Source organism: Cucurbita pepo, chromosome LG16 (genome assembly GCF_002806865.2).
Source record: "Cucurbita pepo subsp. pepo cultivar mu-cu-16 chromosome LG16, ASM280686v2, whole genome shotgun sequence".
In the NCBI taxonomy this organism is placed as follows: domain Eukaryota; kingdom Viridiplantae; phylum Streptophyta; class Magnoliopsida; order Cucurbitales; family Cucurbitaceae; genus Cucurbita; species Cucurbita pepo.
Window position 1 is genome coordinate 8555745 of NC_036653.1, and position 21444 is coordinate 8577188.

Consider the following 21444-nt stretch of genomic DNA (forward strand, 5'->3'; position numbering starts at 1 on the left):
GTACTGAAATTGGTTTCTTATCATTTCAATTAAATAAATAAATGATTAATTAAAAAGATATGAAGAGGAGGAGTCAAATCTTTGTTGGTGGGGAAATATAGAGGAAACTTCGAATGCTTTAAAGTTTCACAATCGAATAAATTTTTATAAAATTTTCCTGCAAAAAGTGAGAGAATAATAATAAATAATTCTGAAATGCGTATATAAACCCCACCAAAATCCTCTTCCTCCACTGCTTCTTCTCTAATTTGCGATTCAAACTTCCACTAAACAGGAACCAACAATTCCGAAGCCGGAGCTCATATCCATATCCATCCTCAACTTTCAGTTCTTCATCGTTTTCGTTTTCAAGGTCACCACTGAACATTACTGTTTCCTTTTCAATTCGTTTCTGTTCTTCCATTTGATTGTGTTCGTGGAATGGATCTTCTCTATATGTTTCTTTAGCGAAAATGGTAATCATCTCCGTGGTTTTTAATATATGTTGATTTTCGAATCGCTGTTTCATTGAAGTGGGATTTGGGCTGCCTTCTTGACGGCTTCACAGGGCCGCCGCCGGCTTAAAGCAGTTTAAAAAAAGAGAAGAAAAAAACAGAGAGAGACGGATAGAGATATTATAATGCTATTATATGGTTAGGCACATCTATGGACATAGTGTTATAGGCATTGAATCCATTGTATCCAGATCTCTGTTTTTTTTAATGTGATCAATTGGAGCCACTTTCTTCGAACCGGATAATTTGCCACTTTCATTACCTATTCTTTATTATGAATGGAGATCACTTTTGAACTTTCTGATGCTAGTCTCATTTCTTTTATTAGATTTCCATAGCATGGCCTGTAGACTATAGATAGACATGCCTTCTGATACAGCATCTGTTCTTACAGGATATTAAAGGATCTTATTATGCCATATGGGTATATCTGGTTCCTGTCCATTTGCTGAGTTTATTGATTTGGGGAACAGTTTACAATCTATTCTGATAAAATCCTTAAGTTTTGGAGATGAAGAAAAAACTCCAATCAGGTCTGTCAGTTTTACAAGCAGAGATTCAGAACCAAAAGTGTTGAAATCAGTGAGTTCTCGAAATGTATCGTTGGAAGCATCTATTAACTTGAACGGAAGAGATTTAGAGAATCTGCCTTCAACGGAGGCTTCTTCATTAGAAACAGGAAATGACATAGGCGTTGCATCCATCAACCCGGAGAGTGTAGAGTTTGATAATCAATCACTAAGTTTAGATAATGATATGGAAAGAATCAAAATGTTACCAGCTTTGGATCCAACCAATCCCAAGCATGTTGCTGCTCTTAAATTGCAGAAAGTGTATAAAAGCTTCCGCACTAGAAGAAAGCTTGCAGACTGTGCTGTTCTGGTTGAACAAAGCTGGTAACTTCTTCTCCTCTTTTTCTAAAAACTGATAATCATGCGGCACTTTTTGCTTAGGTTATTTTGTCTTACTTCCATTATTTATTAAACTGGCAATGTTTGTAGGTGGAAACTCTTAGACTTTGCTGAACTGAAGCGAAGTTCTGTATCATTCTTTGACATGGAAAAACGTGAGTCTGCCATTTCACGCTGGTCAAGAGCAAGAACTAGAGCAGCTAAGGTGAATTTACAGAAATTTCTGAGAAAAAAACGTGTGAACAATACTTCACCGGATTTTTGTTTCAGAAATCTAATCAGTCTTTTGCAATTATAGGTTGGAAAAGGGTTATCCAAGAATGCTAAAGCTAGAAAGCTTTCTTTGCAGCATTGGCTTGAGGCGGTAAGTAAATTTTCTTGTAACCAAGTCTTAACTTCATTTTGTAGTGTGATGTAATGATTAGTTATTTATGTATACAGATTGATCCGCGACATCGCTATGGCCACAACTTACACTTTTATTACATGAAATGGCTTCATAGTCAGAGTAAAGAACCCTTCTTCTACTGGTGAAATTTCCTTATTGCAACAATATGTTTTTCACTATTTTTCCTTCTTCCTTTACTGAATTTGGAAGCACCGTATTTTGACCTTGACCAGGTTGGATATAGGAGAAGGGAAGGAAGTAAATGTGGTCCAAAAATGCCCGCGATGGGAACTCCAACAGCAGTGCATCAAGTATTTGGGTCCTGTAAGCAAACACTTCTTGATTTCTCATCGAATCTTCCTTCTCTTCCTTATTCTTAACTCTAGCCCATTGAACTTAATTTGTTTCTGCTTTAATCTTAGATGGAAAGGCTTGCATATGAAGTAATTGTGGAAGATGGGAAACTCGTATTCAAACAATCGGGGAAACTCGTCCACACAGCTGAAGAAGCCAGAAATACAAAATGGATTTTTGTCCTAAGCACGTCAAAGACTATGTATGTTGGAAAGAAGAAGAAAGGTACGTTCCAGCACTCAAGCTTCTTGGCTGGAGGAGCTACAACTGCTGCTGGGAGATTGGTTGTGGACAATGGTGTTCTCAAGGTACCAACTCGACAACATGAAATCCTCAACTGTTTTCCCCCTCTAACTATTAAGTCAATTACCTATTATCTATTACTCTTCTTTGACACAGGCTGTTTGGGCTCATAGCGGACATTACCGACCCACTGAAGAAAACTTCAAGGACTTCATGTCATTCCTTAAGGAGAACAATGTAGATCTTACTGATGTGAAGGTAATATTGCCTGAAAATGTACAAGGCTTTCATGTTTTCCCCAATGATATCATTTTTAAAACTTAGATTGTTTTAAATAACGCCTGAAATCCATCTTTTATCCCATTCAGACAAGTTCCATTGATGAGGGGGATGATTATCTAGACTGCCAAACGAGTAGGCGCCATGTTAGGAACAACTCATCTGAGGAGGACATCATAGAAAAGCTGAAGGGCTTTGAGAGTGAAGAGAACAATATGGAAGAATCCACTGAAGGAAAATCTGATTCATTTGAGCAAACACAACCTTCCATTGAATTATCAGAGCGAAAGCGTCGCAACATTGGGAAAAAGTTGGCCAATCTTGAGATACCAAATAGGGGTGAAGTGATTGCGATGTTTGAGAGAGAACAAGAAGATAAAGGGAGTACTGAAGTGAAGGTTGTTCCCGAGGAGTCGGTCCTTGGAAGGTTAAATTCACATAAAGATGCCAATTCATACCAACTGGGGAAGCAGTTGTCTTGCAGATGGACAACCGGAGCCGGTCCCCGCATAGGCTGCGTGCGAGACTATCCATCACAACTTCAACTACAAGCGCTGGAGCAAGTGAGGTTATCACCAAGATGCGACACATTGTAGGCATCACTGCAATCCTTATGTGGCCATTGAGATGAGCCCAAGGACGACAATACCTCCAACTTTCCAGGCCACATAACTGGAAACATAAGAAGATGACTGACCATTCCTAGACATGATCCTCTTACCTTTGTTTTTTCATTCAGAGGAAAACATCAGAGAATGGAGCAGATAGTAGATCATTCTTTTGTATATACATACAAAAGAGATGATGTGGGAATTCTTGGTGATTTTTTCCTACCATCCCATTTTTTCATTTTCCTTCTTTGTGTAACGAAGAGAAATTGCATACAGTTTTGGTATTCCATTTCTTCTTAGAATGAATACAAGCAGAAGTTGTAGAGTTTTATGAGTTCATAGCTTCTCTTTTGCTCCCTATAGTCATAGTCAGCAGTTCATCGTCCTCAACAGCCAAACGGTGAAACCCCACTTGAACAATCAGGATTAAATTTGAAGAAGTCACGTCAAACAGATAAAAATGTAGGCAAAAAGACGTAGGAAAATGCCAAAAAAGTAATAATTAAAAAAAAAAAAAAAAAAAAAAAAAAAAAAAAAAAAAAAAAAAAANAGGAGGGCACTTTATGAATAATGCGACAACTTTTTAAGGCGGCATTTGACGACGTTGATTGAGGAATGTGGTCAGCGAGTTCGTAAACCTAAACTCAACGACCAGCCTGTTTATTTGGAATTAAATTCAATTACAAATTTAATTTTTAAACTCTTCATTTCTTTTTTTTTTAATTCACAAACAATTTTATTAGACATACTTCATTTTTAATTTTTAAAAGTTTTGAATTTGTTAGAAACCTATTATTAGTTCAATTTTTTAAAAAAATACAAAATACAAATTCAACAACAGGTCTTCCACCACTCAACTTTCAACCTAAAATAATAATGATAATAATGGAAATGGAAATGGAAGTGTCAAAATTAGCCCCCAATGAAAATCCATTCTATGACTGATGGTGCTCTAGTCCAATTCAACAAGCAGCAAGAGTCTCCTTTAGAATATCTATGTTTGACTGCGAATTCCAAGTGAGGCAGCAGAGAAAAGAAAAGGAAAGGAAAATAGCCACTATCTATTATCTATTAGAGATGGGTTTGAATGAGCTTTGCAGCAGACGTAGAATGGCATGGCGAAGAAGACTAAATAGATATCAATCAACGACCAACATCGGCTACCAGACCACACAACCATTCCAGTCAATGTTTCTCTAATTACAGCTACCAACACTTCGGAGACACATAAATACCCAAAAGTACTATTATAGTGAAGTTCACCCTAAAGTTTCATACCTTTTTTCTAACATGCCAATGAGTAGAGCGGTGCCCAGTATTTCCATTCACACATTACAATACAACCAATGCCTCAGGGGATCTTTAGCCACCTATGAATACCAACAGAAATTTTTGTAAACTAGTCACGGTCAACGAAAAAATAAATGCAAGTTTGACTAGAAAAATCTAACCTTAGTTATTGTGAGATTGGTCATGCTCAATAAAGTCCAGGGCATCTTCCTTGGTGACAACATTCACACGGCTCACCCTATTTTTATGGGTAACACCATATATCTTGTCGGCAACCTTCACAAGCTCTGGCCTAAATGTAGTTGTTATAAATTGAGTATTCGCCATGTCTGCTAGCCTACGAATCATATCTAGCAAGTAATTAAGAACATCAAACTGGAATTATGATTACAGAGAAGGGAATATATGACATAATATAGTCGACAAGAAATATAATAGCACCCTCTCTTATCGTTTAAAAAAAAAAACGAAAAGTGGAAACGTGTTTGATATCACTTGGAGAAGACCATGGCAAGGCAAACAAATCATAAGTATAATGTGAAGGATACTTCCGACTGCAGTTCTATACTGTGGATCCAATGCAGCATCTATCTCATCAAACAGGTAAAACGGAGCAGGATCACATCGTTGTATGGCAAAGATAAGGGTTAGAGCAACAACAGTTTTTTGTCCCCCAGACAACTGCTTCATGGACTGTGTCTCTCCTTGCCCAGTAAAAGAAACCTGCAACAAACAACATTTTATTTAGGAACTCGGGAAAGGTCATCCTATGAAACAAAGTACAGAAGCTTGTACATGCCTTCACTTTCACTCCGATGTATTTCTCAACCCTGCCCCCAGTATCTGCTTCTGGAGGTGCAGCTTCATCAGGATCATCATCAGCATGATCACCATCCTGTGCGAATGAAGGAAAAATTCAAAGAACAAATTACTCTTGATGTCGCATTAATTCATAATTATCTAGCCGTAATCCCAGAACACCATCCCAACCCATAAATGTGAATTTAACCAAGGATAAGAAAACATCATACAGGTCTTAGAAGTTGTTGGCACAATGCCATACAAGCCTGGTTCTAGCTATAGGTCCTTCGAGATATTATATTAAAATGATATTATCACCTCTGAGCAATTTTTACAACAATTAAGCTTCCTTAGTCGTGGGTAAGAAAACATATGTTTAGCCCATTTTTAAATCTGTTAATAACAAACCAAGCCATGGACAGGAGTTCTCGACCATTTATGCCTGAGGTGTATCTCTTCCTTAGAACCATAGGAGGCTGTTCAGCTCCACAAAACTCCATGCAAGTAAGATAGAAGATTATTGTACATAAAAACATTGGAACTTGGGGGGAGACTAAGAACCTCCTGGTGTAGGCCAACGTTTCCCCAAGTTGTTTAAAGTTAAGGTGACTTGAAAGACAAGGGGATAGTAAATAAGATGCAGATTTGGGTGCATCATGGATTGTATGGGACTTTGATACCTCAAGAGCAACTGATTTTAAGGGGTAAAAAAAGAAGAAACAAAAGAAAGAGATGAAACAATTATACAATCAAGATAAACAATTATAGAATTGAGCATGTTCCCGAAAAAACATACACCCTATGAGGTTCTTGCATATAACAACTTAAAAGTCATTCGTTGCTGTGGCATGTTGATACCTTCCATGAAGTGACAAAAGGGGAGATTATTTCTCTGGAATTCCTTCTTAAACAAGAAACCACACATTCATTGAGAAGAAATGAAAGAATATGAAGTACATAAAGAGAAACAAACTAGCATCAGGAGTCGAACTAAAATAAAACGGAGCTTCAATTTAACAAAATAAGATCCAAGGGATATATATACAAAAAAACTTGTAGACCAACACCTAAAGAGACACATAAACATAACAAGCAACCAAAAAGACCCTCAAAATGGTGACTGAAGAAGAAACTCATCCACCATAGAACTACAATCTCTAGAACAAGCCAAGTAAACAGAAGTTCTATAACCCCAATCAATAGCCAATCTCCAGCAAATACAAAACTGCGACTCAACTACAACTAGAAAGCAAAACTTCCCCATAATGATGAAAGACACCTACCCATCCACTAATGGCATACAATAGAGATCTTGACGAAATTGTGTCCAAGCTAGGCTCCAATAAAGCCATAGTCTCAAGATTATGAACAAGTCAATCCAATCATTCAACTCAGTAAGGTGTCTTCTATCCTCAATATTCCAGGCTTCTTGTCAAGAAGAATGGGGAAGGTCACAACTCTACCTTTTTAGCCGTGTTTATTCGAAGCGGTAGATAATGTTCCTTAACATATTCAGTCAGTCCCTAACCTCCTTCAGAATTATTTCAAGACTTCTTAAGAGTCTTCTTTGTGAGGATTAGTTCGAGAACAAGGCTAAGGTTTAATGCTCTAAAATCTCTTCTCTTATGTTGCAAGTTTTGTCAGAGAGAAAAAGGAGATTTTACGGAGGGGAAAGGCCCCTGAACAGGTATCGGGAGACAATACTTCAGCTTCATCTTTCTGGATTTCCACTTAACATTTTTGTAATCTGGTCCGACAAAGATTATACACTTCTGAGTTTTTTATCCATCACTAAAAGAAAATTGTGTGTTTTTAATGAAAAAACAAGGTCCACAGGCTATAAAATGGCCACCATGCCAAGGACCAAAACAAAATGACTAGTCATAGCTCAAACTCAACCATTCGTCAGCATAATACCCCACAAGGTCCACAGGCCACAAAAATACATTATGAGTGATAAAATCTGCATCCAACACCAAAAGGAATGCGTGCAATACAATCAAAACTATACCTTTTTCTTCATCATAACTAGATACCCATGGCCACCTTGAACAAGCTCTGAGAAAACTTCTCGAAAGTGCTTTGCAACTCCTTTGAATGTACGTTCAATTGATTCATCCTTCCTTTGATCTAAGACTCCTATGAGCTCTTGAATTTTCTACAATGTCCAGAAGCACCATTGCTTGGCAAGAGTTTGACAGCCAAATTACAAACAAAATAATCTAAATTGGGTCCGGTCTAGCAATACCTCATCACCTGCATCTAATTCAGCTTGTCTTTTCTGAAGCTCTTCCCTTTGTTCTGTGAAATTCACATACTGATCCAATGCTTTCTTATTAACGTGGCTGAATTGCTGCAGTTGTTCATTGCATCTGTGCAACATTTTATACAGTTCCTTGACGTTCCTCCTCTTATACCTAAAATTTGCAATACGAAAGAAAACCCAACAAGGATCAGACAATTACCAAGAAAATGAATCACAAACAATAGATTAAGATAGGCATGAAAGGTATTGTCAAATAATTTCAGTAATGATCACTAATCATTTGTCAAGGACAGCTAAACATCAGAAGGAAATCCTAATTCAAAGAAAAGATTACGTTTCAAAAGCATCAGATGACAGTAGCCCCAGCTCTCCAATTTTCTTTGAATACTCTTCTTCTTTAGCAAGAAGAACATTTCTTTTGCTTAGTAGTTGCTCTAATTCTTTAGCTTCGTCCTGAAGTGTCCTCTCGTAGTTGTCCTCTAAAGTCTGTATAGACAAAGGATCAACCAAGGAGAAAGGAGGGCAAGAATAATCAATGGTGTTAACATGTAAAAATTGGATACCTTTAGTTTATTCTTTTCGTCTTTAATCTTCTTGACTTCCTTAGATCTCTCGTCCATATTTTCAGAAACTCCTGAGAAAGCACAACTTCAAATCACTATAAAATAGAAAAATAAAATTGAGAACTAACAAAAATGCAGAATCAAAAGTCTCACTTTTAAGCTGTTGAGTCGTTTCTTCTACCAAGAACTTGGCATCTTTCAGTTCCTGTCTCTTCAAATCTGCTTCTCCCAGTAAAGAGTCTGCTTCTGCAGATGATATTATAGCTTCTAACTCTTGTTTCCGCCGCTTGAGGTTAGTTGTTAGATTCGTCTCAAGCTCTGCTTTCCTTGTTTCAGTCTATCCAATAACAAAATGCAAGAACAAGGGCAAAAGTTAAAGGTATATGATATCAATAAATGCACACACCAATTTGCTGACCTCAATACGATCTGTCTTGCATGCAATAAGCTTCTCTTTCAGCTCTGATATTTCAGGGTTCAATCGTGATAGAAGATTTTTTTCCTCTGGTGTCAAATGATCAATGAGATCAGTGCCCATTTCAGCTTGTTTCACGGCCATATTACCTCTAAGCTGATCAATCTGATTACGAACATCTGCAAGCGATTTTTCCTACATACAAGAATAAAAAATATCAATAGAAAGAACTATACTTCTAGTCGAACCAAGGTGGACCAATAAGTTATCTAGAACTCGTCCTAAATATACCTTATTCAGAAGAGCCTTGGATATTGATTGTTTCTGCTTTTGAGCATTAGCAATGTCTTGCTTAAGCTGTTCCAATTCCGATTTATCATGACCCTGCTTGGCATCAATTTTCTGCTGCTCTGAAACAAGTTCAGTAATTTTTCTGTCTATCTGTAAGATAAAATTAAGTAAAAGAAGACAAACCTATAGACAAAAACATATTGGATGACTGTATGTAATAACAAAGAATACACAAACAGGAGTCAGATTGTCAAGGTTTAGTAATTAAGAATACGTTTTCAGGATAATTAGTCCCCAAAAAATAATTGGTTTTGCACAATATTTGAGTTATAAATGCATAAACATCAAAGACTTCTTGGATGCCGTTTTAAATGCACGATATTTCCACTCCGGTAGTTTCAAATGGGGTCCCAGCCCTTTTAAATTTGAAAATGTGTGGCTAGAATAGATAAATCTGTTTTTATATATCCATTTGCTTGGGGTTGGCTTTCCTCCCGTTTTTATATATCTTCGTTCTATCAATAAAAATCTGTTTTCTTAAAAAATAGATAAATAAATAAAAGGTGGTTTATGTATTTGGGCTTAATCAAATTGCAATTAATCAATGGAATTTAAAGCCCCTCCTTTTGGCAAGGTGTTATTGGAGGAAACAACAAAAAGGATATCTTGAAGTGCTGATCTAACTTTTGCCAGGTCATCTTCCTTCATGTTAATGGCTTTGGTATTTAACATAATTATATTCATAAACTTCAATTTTGAACGTCGGTGATCATAAAATCCCCCTGTCATACCACCTTTTTTACTAACTTGGTCACCTGCAGAGTCGAAGGAAACTTGTCAAAAACATACATAGTAAAGCTATCATAAATTGGCAAAGATAACTTCAACACCCACCCTCCAAAGTTATACAGTCCAAACCATCGGTACGAGCAACTTTTGTGGCAACATCTAAATCTCGACAAATCACCGTTCTAGCAAACACCTGGTAAAATGAAACGAAAAATGGAAGCATTGGAAAATAAGCACGTCCATAAAAAACATTGCATATATCTCATACACTTATTTGCATCAAGCCTAAATGAGAAACCTAATGGTTGAATATTTATCTCACTTTCTGCCTATTAATGCAAGTTTAAATTACTAGGTGTACAAATCCCAAGTTCAGTTCATCTTTAATGTCACTAAAGTTGAGCAATATTCTAGCCTGCAACAAAAAATATAAACCATGATTAAGCAGTCGATAGATGCTAGAAGGGAATTTCCAGACTAAATTGCAACCACTAAAGGACCATCTGCCAAACTGAACATTGAAAATTGGACATTTTTTTCCTTAAATAGTAAACATCGATTTAAAAGATAAGAATAAGTGTAACAATTTGTTAAAAACATTTCTAGTCAAGTAAGTAAAAGAAAATTTTCTTTAGGTAATAATTCCCTCCACAATGACCAAGCTAGATTCTCCACCATGACCATCCAAAAGTTCTATGCTTTTGTATCCAGTGTTGTTGAGGCGCTCGTCTATGGCGAGAGGAGGTGAGGGGAGGCTTTACAGCCTAGAAAGTACCCAAGGTGAGCTTCTTCAATAAGGCACTCGCCTATTACTTTGTGTTCATGATATAACCATTTCTCAAATCTTTTGTCATTTGGAGACCTCCAGCTTTCTCGTTCAGCGTTTGTAGGAGACTTATGTCTTAATAGCAAGGTAACTTTTCTTTCTTCTTCATTTCTCTTCAAGAAATTCCTCTCTCCAACAAATAATCCAAAATATGGATGGTTGCCTCAATAAAGGCAAATACAAGGATATTCTGGAAGGGAGAGAGGAATCTTCATCCTACGTGGTGAAGTGGAGTAGAATTTAGATTGTTTTTGTAATTGTTTTGTGTTTCGTTGTTTTCTTTTCTGTGGGTCCCAATAACTATATTCAGTGGAACATCTATTTTCAATTTAAAAGCATTGGGATTGGTTTGCGTAGGATCAGACTCCTGGTTGTGATTTTTTTTTTTTTTTTTTTTTTTTTTTTTTTTTTTTTTTTTTTTTNTTGCTCGTATGAGAACAAATCAATCGCAAGACACTCTTGGAAATATATAATGGAACTTGAAACTACCTGAGAAAAAGCTGGTGCATAATTGGAAGAGAACTTTAATTTCTTTAACAGCGGTATCACGTCAGAACTCTGTGGATAAGTAATTTGCGGAGCTTTCACCCTGTTGAGTGGTATAAAAGTAACCCTTCCGCCTTTCAGAGAATTAAGGTGCCGTATAATCTGGGTTGATATTTCATCATTTTCCACCACCACATGAAATAGGCTGATAAGAAAGGAAGGATACTAATCATATCTTGATCTGTATCAAGGCACACAACCGACAACAAGGACACAATTTCCTTATGCTAGCTGGCCAATTCAACTAAAAAAGATGCCCCAACGCAACCTCAAAGTAAGAAATATAACAGAAGATTATTCATTCACCTGTTTCCAGCAGTAACTTCAACAGCAGTAAAAAATTTGTCATCACAATCGAGCAACTCAATAATTGGACCATGCACCCCAGAAATTTTGTACTCCTTACAGATCCTCCGAACAGAATTGAGTCCCCTTCTTACATCCTAATAATATATGAAACAAAACATTGAAGAACATGGACGAGAGATACAATCCAGCCATCAACTAACCATACATTCACCAAACACAATATTCCATATCTAACAAACAATAGAAAACTCTCTTGACAAGAATATATTAACAGAAATGATTGTCCTGAAACTTTGAAATATACATTATTAAAATTTTAAGAGACAGAAGAAGATAACGGAAAAACAACAAATGACAAATTAATAACCAACCACTACAGAAAACGAAACAAGAACTAATTTCCTGTGCCAGCGGTGGAAATCATGAACTTGAGTATCTTCCTGGCCTATTTTGGTAATTTAGTTCCATTGTGTGTCTGAATTATTCAGATACATGCTGGATCTAAGAGTGCATATGAGAGAAAAGGGAAGAGGAGTAAGGAAGGAATTATGTATTAAGTACAGTTATATAATAAAGAGCCAACCTATGGGTTATTTTGACCCACGAGTAAGAGAAAGCGGGAGTTACACGAGTTACTTGGTTAGTGAACAAATCCACTAATTGGGAAGAGTGTTCTGGTGGAGGGTTGCAAGCTCTCAAATTCTTCCTCTATTCTTTCTCTTTATTCAATGAACTACCAGTTTGAATTCTATTATAGTAATATTAAAGCAGCTGGATCATTGGGGAATGGTGGCACACAAAAGGTGGAAAATCATTTGGAATCTCTGGGGAGGAATTTACTTTAAAGGAACGAATGAAGCAGATACATTAGAAAATGAACCAATCAATAGAATGCAGCATAGGAGTGTATGTAAAGAAGAGAAGAATATGTTCCATCAAGAATGATCAGTTGCTCAAAGAAGACCTACTGAACAGTTTCTTCCATGATACTAACTAATGAGAAGTGTTCCCGTCAAGGATCGGGACTCCTAAATTCTCCCACTGTTCTCTTTTAACTCTTTATTCCATAAACTAGCACTCAGAGTTCAATCAATTTCTCCAAAAATATAATTAAGTTCAACACAGTAAAACCATACAAATGTTCAGAGATTGATGACATATTAACAGAAAGATAAGATAAAATGAGAAATTCTCACACCCTAGAGCTGAAGCCAGTGGGAAAAGACAATTCATTTTTCTGGCTTATAGGTAAAGGGAATTGGCCATGCACTACAAGACATTTGCAATCTCAGGTGATTTTTTTTATTGACGATGGGGGCTATAATTGAGAAATTCAAATAGTTTATGCGGTAGGCGCAATATGGGGTAATATAACAAAACGCGGCAGGGGATATTGATGCATTTCATCCAGAATTTAACCAGCAACATTTTCTGCAATGTGATCATACTGTTTGGATTTCATTCTACATCAAAGTAAAAAAAAATGTTTTTAACGTTGAGACAATTTATGAGCTAAAACTACGCTAAAACAGTTCTACTTCACCTTAAGTGGTGTGTTATAAGTTACAATTAAGTCCAGCTGCAAAAAAAAACCGATAAATTTGACAATCAGCTGGTACTCCGATGGTTTAGTAGTAATCTGCTCTAACTTATTGTTCATTCAGAGGCTTTACAGCATAATATGGTGTTATCCCACAGCATCATTTTATCCATGTCTTGTAGATACAGTTTTCATAAGTACAATGAATAAGGTGATTCATTCGGATAACAAATAAATAGCTAAACAAAGTACAGACCAATTACTTACACCAGGCGTAGCATGATCAAGACTTTTTTCTGCCTTCTCAACTTCAGCTTTCAACCTATCAATTTCAGCAACAAGTTCACTTTCCTTGCTCCACAACGACCTATATATTAATCAGAACACTGAGAAAAAGCTGGCAAACTGAACAATTAACTGTGCATTCCAGATGCAAATAATAGTGAACTTTCAGAAATTGGAAGGACATACTTCCGCTCATCCTGTAGCTTGTCTCTCTGTGCTCTGAAGGTATTGAACCCATGGGATGACTCAGATATGTGGGACTGCATAGTTGCAATGTCCATTTTGCGCCTCTCAATATAGGCATCTCGCTCATGTAGCTCAGCATTAAGCTTATCAATTTCATCCTGAAGCTTTTGTTCCTATTGTCCGAGAAGATGAAAATCATTAAGCTAAGTACCAAAAATCCAAAGGCATTGAAGTGAGCAATGAAACACTTCCTCACAAGATTCATCCTTATCCTGAAACACCTTTATATTCCTCTATGACCAAATATTTTCAACATGGTGAAGAAATTTACTTGCAACGAGGTATTGTGCATCAAAGAAAGAAGAATGCAACTTGTATCATAACACAAAAAGAAAAAGAAAAAAAAAATCTTGAATAAGCCATAACAACTCCAAACAACAATAAACATCTATACAAGAAAAGTGCCTTTAAAGGATATCGAGGGAACATGCCTCTAAGGATACAGAACCACTGAGGAGGAAATCCAAGGTGTTAATTCTCCAATACCAATCAAACAATTTATTTTCCTTAAACGGGGAACGCTTAAAAGGAGATGATCACGAGCAAGAAAACAGGGATTTACAAGAAAGGATACTAAGGGACTAAGTGTCCGCATTCACCGACCCTCGACATCTGGAGAAGATGGAAACCATGTACACATGAGAGTAGTGAAACTTGCTTGATGCCCTTATCATTTAGGCTCTTCAGACGTCAAAATTGTACGAAGAAAAATGTTTCCGTTGGGTAATAATGGTTCAAGTACCAATGGGTGACCCAAATAATATTATATTCTAAAATGTTCCCNTGATGCCCTTATCATTTAGGCTCTTCAGACGTCAAAATTGTACGAAGAAAAATGTTTCCGTTGGGTAATAATGGTTCAAGTACCAATGGGTGACCCAAATAATATTATATTCTAAAATGTTCCCAGGAAAATACTAGGAGGTTATTTTCTTTCTCCGACTATAATGTCCCACTCTATTCAGAGTCTCAAATACTTTCACCCCAAATAACAACTTCTTCTCACCCTCCCTCTTTACAAACAACCAAAACTTATTCAGATTACATTAATTTTGCAAAAATGGAGTATTACAAAGTGACTGCTGCTATCTCAATACACAAAGTATTTCCAATTTTCAGTTGTATTGAGATGACTTGTATGAAGAACATATAATGACCTATTGACACAAAGTAACAGGGAAGCTTCTTTAGAAAGGTAAAATGGTAAATATTACCTGCCCCATATTTGATGATAACACTCGTTCATATTCATCAATTTCCTTCTGAAGCCACCTATCACGAGCAGCTTTACTTGCAAACTGGGTGGCACGACCTTGTTTTTGATAGAGAATACTAAGCTGCTTTTCCCGCTCCATTATTCTACAAAATTCATGAGAAATGCCAAGGTGCAACAATTTAGCAACAATCAACGAATACACAAGTGTAGACTTCATATATGAGTGGAATTGAGCCATTAACTAGAACTGAAAATAGAAAATGCAAGAACTAAAATACAAACTCAATGGCATCAAAATAGAAAATGCAAGACCATTCCTCTCTCTCTCTCTTCCCCCCCCCCCCCCCCCCCCCCCCCCCCCCCCCCCCCCCCCCCCCCCCCNGGGGGAGGGGGTGATGAAACAGGAAAGTGGTAATTAATTGAAGCACTAGCAAAAACCCATATACCCTTTTGATATTTCCTTCTCCTCTATGACTTGATTATCGTAAATTGGACTTATTTTGTCAAGCTCGTCAGAAGAATCTTGGATTTCTCTTTGTAGCATCTGAAGCTGCCTCCCTGCATCCTCCTAGAAGCATGTTGAAAAAGAAAATTGTATGAAATATCTTCATAGTGGAAGGTTACGAAAGATATAGAAGAAAGTTACCTTAGCCCTCATGTTTCCAGAAATTTTCTCTTCAAGGTCTTTAACATCAAGTTCAAGCTCCGTGTGCTTTTTTATAGCTTCTGTTCGCCTCTTCTCCACTGCCTCTTTCTCTTTAACTAAACCTTGAATTTCCTTGGTCAAGTCTTTCAATTTTTTGTCAAAGTCCTTGGATCTTTCATGAGCATCCAGAACACTATTGTACATTTTAGTGGATGTTTCCGAAACCTTGGCTCGAGCTTCATCTACCTGAGTTTAGTTAAATTTGAAGTTTTAGCATGCATTACGTGCATATGCACATAACAAAGGTAAATCAGATTAGCATATTGTACCAAATTTTCAAGGAATGAAAAACCAAGGGATTCTAAACCACTCTAACATCCCAAAAGAAAGAAAAAACGAAATTCATAAAAAGGAAAAAGATGGCAGTAATGAGTCAGAAGGCATTAGTTCTATTTCTTTGAAGATAAAAAATCTTATTCATAGATGACCCCTGTTTACTATGCAGTATTTCTTTTGAAAATTTTAAGAAATGCCTTCAGGGTAGCTAGTCACACCATCCACTTGATTTGCGCACATTCTAAATGCCCATCAATTAAGTAAGAGTCAGATCAATTATTTCTCACAAGTTGCCCCATGAATGAAATATATAATACAGGCTAACAAGAGAAATAGTTGTCAAATTACAATTTACATCTATTTTTGTATATTTGTTATTTAATCCTTTCTATTGGCCCTCATTGCTAATAAACTCTTTCGACCAGCTTTCATGGCCAATTTGAGTTTTTGATAATTTGCTCCATTGAACTTACTAGAGTTTCAAGAGTGGGTTTCTTTATCTGAAATTTAGTTTTGGCTGTGGGTATCTGTCTGTGAGCAGAACCCATCGTGTGTGGATATTTTCGTTCATGAGCAGCAGCCATTCGTGTGTGGGTATTTCTGATTGTGTTCGCTCGTGGGTTTTTTTGTTCGGGAGTTGGATCTGTTAGTGGATTTTTTATCATAAGTGGGTATTCATTACTGTGTGGACCTCACCTAAGTCACTAAAAAGTTATTATGGAAGAGACCAATAAAGCTACGGCTACTAGAGACATTCAGAACGTTCATCCTAGTTATAGGTTGGATGGAAAAAATTTATCTAAAATGGTCTCAATTTGTCCACACTTTTTCAAGGGGAAAAGAAAAGTCGAACCATATAGTTGGGACAAGATCAAAATCTGAAGATCCAAAGTTAGTTGTGGGATGAGGAAGACTCAATGATCAGTTCCATAACAGCTAACCTCCAGAAGTTTCTGACGAGCATCATGAAGTTCTTTGTCATAAATAGTATACTCTAGGGATTTTCGCTGCTTATCCAGCTGTTGATATTTTCTAAGTTCTTCTTTTTCTTCATCAAGTTCTTTCAATCTCTCATCAAGATACTGAACAACTTGAATTATCTGCTTTCTTTTATTGCCTGATAAGAAAAAACATAATCAAACACAATTAAAAGTAACAAATCTCACACAGGTTATAATAACATGGTCAAGACGTACTAGTTTCATGCATTATTTTCAAACTTTCCCGTCTTCTCTCCTCATAAACTCGAGTACCACCAATTTCCTTGAGTAAATCCAATCGCTCAGAGTCCTTCATCAATGTCAATGATGCTATCTGTGTACAATTAGAAAGAGAATGAATGGAAGTTGACTCTAAAGGAATTAGATCAACATAAAAACTCGAGTATTTATATAACAGATAATGCAGTTTAAATATACTCCTACCTTTCCTTGCTGCACGACATAGTAAGGATTTGAGCGAGAAAATCCAGCACTTTCCAATAAATTCATAACTTCTGTTTTCCTAAAAACCATTATTTCTCAAATCATAAAGCTGAGATGAATCTTCATACATCACAGGGGAGGGGAAGTAAGGGAGGGAAAAAGTTTCTAACGTAATATGCTTCCCGTCTAAGAAATACTCATCCTTTTTCAGCCCAATCGTTCGACGCAAGCACACCTCTTCCTTGTCTACCTTTAAAAAAACAAATGTATGGCATATCAGTTAACAATTGGATGGATATTGCAAATGTTTAGTTTGCAATACCATTAAACAATGGAGAATGAGAAGTGCTGGAAAATGAATATATAATTAGCCAAAATGAGGGCAAGAAAATACTAGATGGGGAAAATAAAGATAAAGAAAGTTCAAAAGGGAGATAAGCTCAGGGAAACTTGAAAATAGAAAACATTTACAAACTAAAGACTACTTAATTTGTTAACTAGCAGCAAACAAGAATAAACAGGAAATCGAAATAAACAGCAATGTTAATTTGTCACAAGCAATATGTATCAATCATACAATCATTCCACACATAAGAAACAAAGAAACCCCATGTGTACGAGAGTGGATAGCAGGCAGAAAGAACTTACTGGTATACGGTTATCAGTATTATCAAACACAATTTCCACAAAAGCAGTTAAAACTTGGTGCCCTGCACCTTCCTGTATGAAATTAATCACAAAATATGTAAATTAGAGAAAAGGAAACCTATACTTGAAAACAAAATATTTATTAGATTTAAAATTTGTAAACACATACGTGGAGCAAAGCATGCCTCTCTTCGCTCCGCAAATTTTGGAAGAGGTCACTCAACACAAACCGTATAGCTATTCGACGTCCAGAACAAATAATTAGGTAAACAACCACCAATATCTTAGCATAAAAACTACCAGAAACTGAAAGGTAAATAAGAGCAAAAATAGTGATATTCTCTTACCATGGAAAAAGTTAGTCTTGCCAGATCCATTTGCACCGACTGCATAATATGTTGAACAGGAAGATAAAATGTCCATAAATGACAACTTACAAAGTACCGTCAAATAGGAGCTCCAAAATCAGTGAAAATAAAAATTACTAATAATGTAACAGATTTGAAGGAAACGTTAATTTCCTTGAAAATGAGAATTTTCTTAAGAATGTAAACTAAGATTAACCTAATAATATGTCAATAACACATGACTGAATGATGAACAGAAAATCTACAATATCATGGTAAAATCTACATTTATAAAATCAAGAAGGAAAAAAATATATATGTCGGCCACATCAGCTGTCACTCGTTTAGACGGAAATGCCACTAGAAAAGGAGCAAGAAAACAAACATTTGAGACCATGCTGAAAAGGATCCGGAACCAGTTCATTCACAATAAACAAAAAAGTGAGACAACTTTAAATAAAGAGTAAGCATACACCCAAGATTATTGTGTTCTTACCAACACAGTTTATTTTTGAACTGAAAGGTTCGGTGGCAACTTGTTCTCTGTAGCTCTTAAACCCTTCAATAATAACCTAAAAGAGAACTTAATGATTATTTCCATGTACTCAGACCAAAATATTAATGATGAACGATAGATCGACTGATACCTGCTTTATGTGCATCTTGCAATCGTAGAGTACTCAATTTCTATGAGGCAGACGAACAAAAAAAAGAAGAAAAAAAAATTGTCAGTAACTTTCATACTGATTACACAAAAGACATCTGTAGGAAGAGCTTGAAGCTAATACTTCGTCGACCAATAGAGAATAAACCCAGCAAAAACAAGCTACATCAATGCAGCACAAGTAGTCACGCGCAGAATAAACCAGCCCCAAAACAAAACCCGTTGAGTTAAAAGACAAACCAGTCAAATCTATATTGTAGGGTTCAGTCGTAAATCGGCTTGAATTCCCACACGAATTCACTTGCACCCGGAAACGTCAAGCTTCCGAACAGCTTGAAAACAGAAGAGCCGTGCTCCGAGCTACCAGTTTGAGACAGCAATAAGAGCTCACATACTACAACTGAGTGGGAGCAGATTTAGCTGAGCTTATACATAAATTGCAATAGACGAATTGGGTCGGAGCTCAGTGAGATAGTGGACTGAATTAAATTATGACGTTACCTTGTGATTCTGCAAATTAGGGCGTATGAGAAACGAGCTGACGATCGCGTGGACGTTGAGAAAGTAGATTCAATTGGGGCGGGGGAAGGCGCGAAGAGCAAAAGGCGGCAAATTGAGAGCTGCCGGAATTCGTTGTAAATTGTAATTTACACCGCGTTTCTTCTCATATGGGAACCGAAGCATTGACCGATTTTTTGTAAGAAAAACAAGTGTTTTTTTTGGATAATTACTATTTAATGTTCTTTTTATTTGAAAAGTAGTTTAATTCGCTTATGTATTTCTATTCAATTCATCTTAATATATATATATATAAATCCATAAGCTATCTATTAATATAAAATAATAGTGATTATGCAATAAAATTCGACTTTCCTTCATCCCTTTGACTTTATTCCAATTTTCATCCTAAATTTTTAATTATATTTGGTTGAATTTTGAACTTGATTAAATGTTAATTATCTTTCATAAATTCATTAATTTAAATAATATCAAGTTATGCGCAAAATTGTGTTTAATTAATGTATAAACTAACCATGGAATAACTTTATAAACACTTACCGAACTTTAAAATAAGTTTTTCTCTAATTTTTTTTTTTAAATATTATTATTTTGGTACCAATGACAAATGAGTATTATTTTTTTTAATAACCTATAGAAAAATAATGTCAAATATACGAATAATATAGGCAAGTTTAAGATTTAGATTATTGTTAAAGTTTGTAATGCAAGTTGATAAAATTTAAAAATGACGGTAAGATTGATATGGGTCTGTCAAAATATATTAATGAGTTTGAAGTCAATACGAACACCATTATACATGATATGCAACACTGCACTTGAGGTTAGAGATTAAAAATGCAAAGTAAACGTAGTTTATAATTAAAGTGCATTACATCATTCGCACCTTGAGCTTAAAATCTCGACATATATCAATATGTTAAAATTTTAAGCTAAAAAAATTGAAAAAAAAAATGAATGTTGCTTCATAAAAACAATTTTGGGCTGGGATAATACTGTATTAAATAAAAAAAGAAAAATTAAAGAATTATAAAATACCCTTGAATTGATTTGAATGGAAACAATTAAAATTCAATTTTTGTTTCAAAAGTTTTATGTTACCTTCGTATTTTAAAAAACTTTAAAAATATCCTCGAGCTTTAAAAAAAAAACAAAACAAAACAAAACAAAAGCTTTAATCTCAATATCCATTCCCAAACATATCCTCGAATTGAAACGTTGGTGATAAGATACGGTTCCAATGGCCACTTCTCTTTCTTCTGCTACAGCAATTCCACGCCCAAGCATCGGCATCGGCATCGTCAGTTCCATCTCTTCCTTCAACGTCTCCAACAGCTTAAGCACTCGGTCTCAACCGCGAAGCCTCGTGAAGTGCGAATCAAGTGCATCGGCAGCAGACCCCACGCCGCCGGCAAAGAGTCGGAAACTCGAGATCGGCTCCCCCGTTATCGTAGTCGAGGCTCCCAAAATGATAAAGACCGCAGCCTCGGTTCCATGCCTCAGGGTCAATTCCGGCATAATCAACCCCGGCGACGTTGGCAGGTGAGCGGTCGATCGATCTTCGTCCTCTGTCTTTGGCATTGCTTCGAACACCTTATGTGCAACGCTTGTAACTAATGCCTGCCTGCTGCGTGCGTAATTGAACAGAATCGTGTCAAGAAAACCGAAGGACGTGTGGGGCGTGCGGCTTAAAGTCGGGACTTACCTCATAGATGGAAGGTATTTTAGACCATTAGAGCTGGATCAATGAGCCCGTCGTATTGAATGTTGTTGATCGAAACATAGTTCAATAATTAAGGCGTTATGATCTAATCCAAGATCAAATGTTAAAAATCTCACCTTCAATTAATTAAAAAAACCCTCACGCATGGTTGAACTAGATACTGAATTTTATTGCTTCGGTATCACTTTATCGATGAAGAATTTACTCAAATATCCCTAATTATATAAATAGTCTTGTCTGGAGTTGATATACGTGAGGTTAGAAGAGGTATGGGTGAAAACAAGTTTAATATGTTTTTATTTAATTTGAATCATCAGTGTTCCCAGGATATATTAAATGATACATGCAATGCACGGATAATACAATTTGATGGTGTTGTAATTATTGATGAGAATTAAAATCACATGTAAGAAAAAGAGAAAAAAAATAGAGTTATTCTTAAACAAAAAAAACAAAAAAGGCAGAAAAATTGTT

At 36.2% G+C, this 21444-nt stretch overlaps 3 protein-coding genes across 5 annotated transcripts; 2 read left to right on the forward strand and 1 right to left on the reverse strand.

Annotated features, from left to right (window-relative positions):
* Positions 1 to 196: 196 nt before the first annotated feature.
* On the forward strand, positions 197 to 3619 carry LOC111777187 (IQ domain-containing protein IQM2). The gene is made up of 9 exons (XM_023656658.1): positions 197 to 352; positions 889 to 1390; positions 1496 to 1610; positions 1704 to 1769; positions 1847 to 1935; positions 2027 to 2117; positions 2216 to 2455; positions 2547 to 2648; positions 2759 to 3619. Exons 2-9 carry the CDS (start codon positions 915 to 917, stop codon positions 3263 to 3265), a joined length of 1686 nt encoding a protein of 561 aa, XP_023512426.1. The 5' UTR covers positions 197 to 352; positions 889 to 914; the 3' UTR covers positions 3266 to 3619.
* Positions 3620 to 4321: 702 nt separating this feature from the next.
* LOC111777188 (structural maintenance of chromosomes protein 3) lies at positions 4322 to 19429 on the reverse strand. 3 transcript variants are annotated; one of them, XM_023656661.1, is made up of 31 exons: positions 19230 to 19429; positions 18969 to 19088; positions 18712 to 18751; positions 18561 to 18636; positions 18065 to 18103; positions 17887 to 17954; positions 17718 to 17789; positions 17240 to 17319; positions 17070 to 17148; positions 16842 to 16959; positions 16587 to 16762; positions 15310 to 15555; positions 15110 to 15231; positions 14662 to 14806; positions 13388 to 13560; positions 13184 to 13283; positions 11374 to 11510; positions 11011 to 11212; positions 9801 to 9888; positions 9572 to 9721; positions 8907 to 9058; positions 8619 to 8810; positions 8354 to 8537; positions 8201 to 8271; positions 7972 to 8123; positions 7620 to 7788; positions 7383 to 7529; positions 5370 to 5465; positions 5119 to 5293; positions 4732 to 4920; positions 4322 to 4650 (listed from the first exon to the last, which is right to left on the reverse strand). In XM_023656661.1, exons 3-30 carry the CDS (start codon positions 18724 to 18726, stop codon positions 4733 to 4735), a joined length of 3612 nt encoding a protein of 1203 aa, XP_023512429.1. In that variant the 5' UTR covers positions 18727 to 18751; positions 18969 to 19088; positions 19230 to 19429; the 3' UTR covers positions 4322 to 4650; position 4732. The 3 variants fall into 3 exon arrangements, with proteins under 3 accessions (XP_023512429.1, XP_023512427.1, XP_023512428.1); XM_023656659.1 differs by having other exon boundaries at positions 18969 to 19128; XM_023656660.1 differs by having other exon boundaries at positions 18969 to 19148.
* A 996-nt stretch (positions 19430 to 20425) lies between these two features.
* On the forward strand, positions 20426 to 21167 carry LOC111777646. Its single transcript, XM_023657337.1, has 2 exons — positions 20426 to 20789; positions 20895 to 21167. The coding sequence occupies exons 1-2, from the start codon at positions 20488 to 20490 to the stop codon at positions 20995 to 20997; spliced, it is 405 nt and encodes a 134-aa protein (XP_023513105.1). The 5' UTR covers positions 20426 to 20487; the 3' UTR covers positions 20998 to 21167.
* The last annotated feature ends 277 nt before the right edge of the window (positions 21168 to 21444 follow it).

Coding starts and splice junctions, on each gene's coding strand:
- LOC111777646 (XM_023657337.1), top strand. CDS start 20,488: ATGGCCACTTCTCTTTCTTCTGCTACAGCAATTCCACGCCCAAGCATC. Junction 20,790..20,894: donor AACCCCGGCGACGTTGGCAG/GTGAGCGGTCGA, acceptor GTAATTGAACAG/AATCGTGTCAAGAAAACCGA.
- LOC111777187 (XM_023656658.1), top strand. CDS start 915: ATGGGTATATCTGGTTCCTGTCCATTTGCTGAGTTTATTGATTTGGGG. Junction 1,611..1,703: donor CAAGAACTAGAGCAGCTAAG/GTGAATTTACAG, acceptor TTGCAATTATAG/GTTGGAAAAGGGTTATCCAA. Junction 2,456..2,546: donor TGGACAATGGTGTTCTCAAG/GTACCAACTCGA, acceptor TCTTTGACACAG/GCTGTTTGGGCTCATAGCGG.
- LOC111777188 (XM_023656661.1), bottom strand. Junction 9,889..11,010: donor ATGCACCAGCTTTTTCTCAG/GTAGTTTCAAGT, acceptor TCATTTTACCAG/GTGTTTGCTAGAACGGTGAT. Junction 8,272..8,353: donor AACGACTCAACAGCTTAAAA/GTGAGACTTTTG, acceptor GTGCTTTCTCAG/GAGTTTCTGAAAATATGGAC.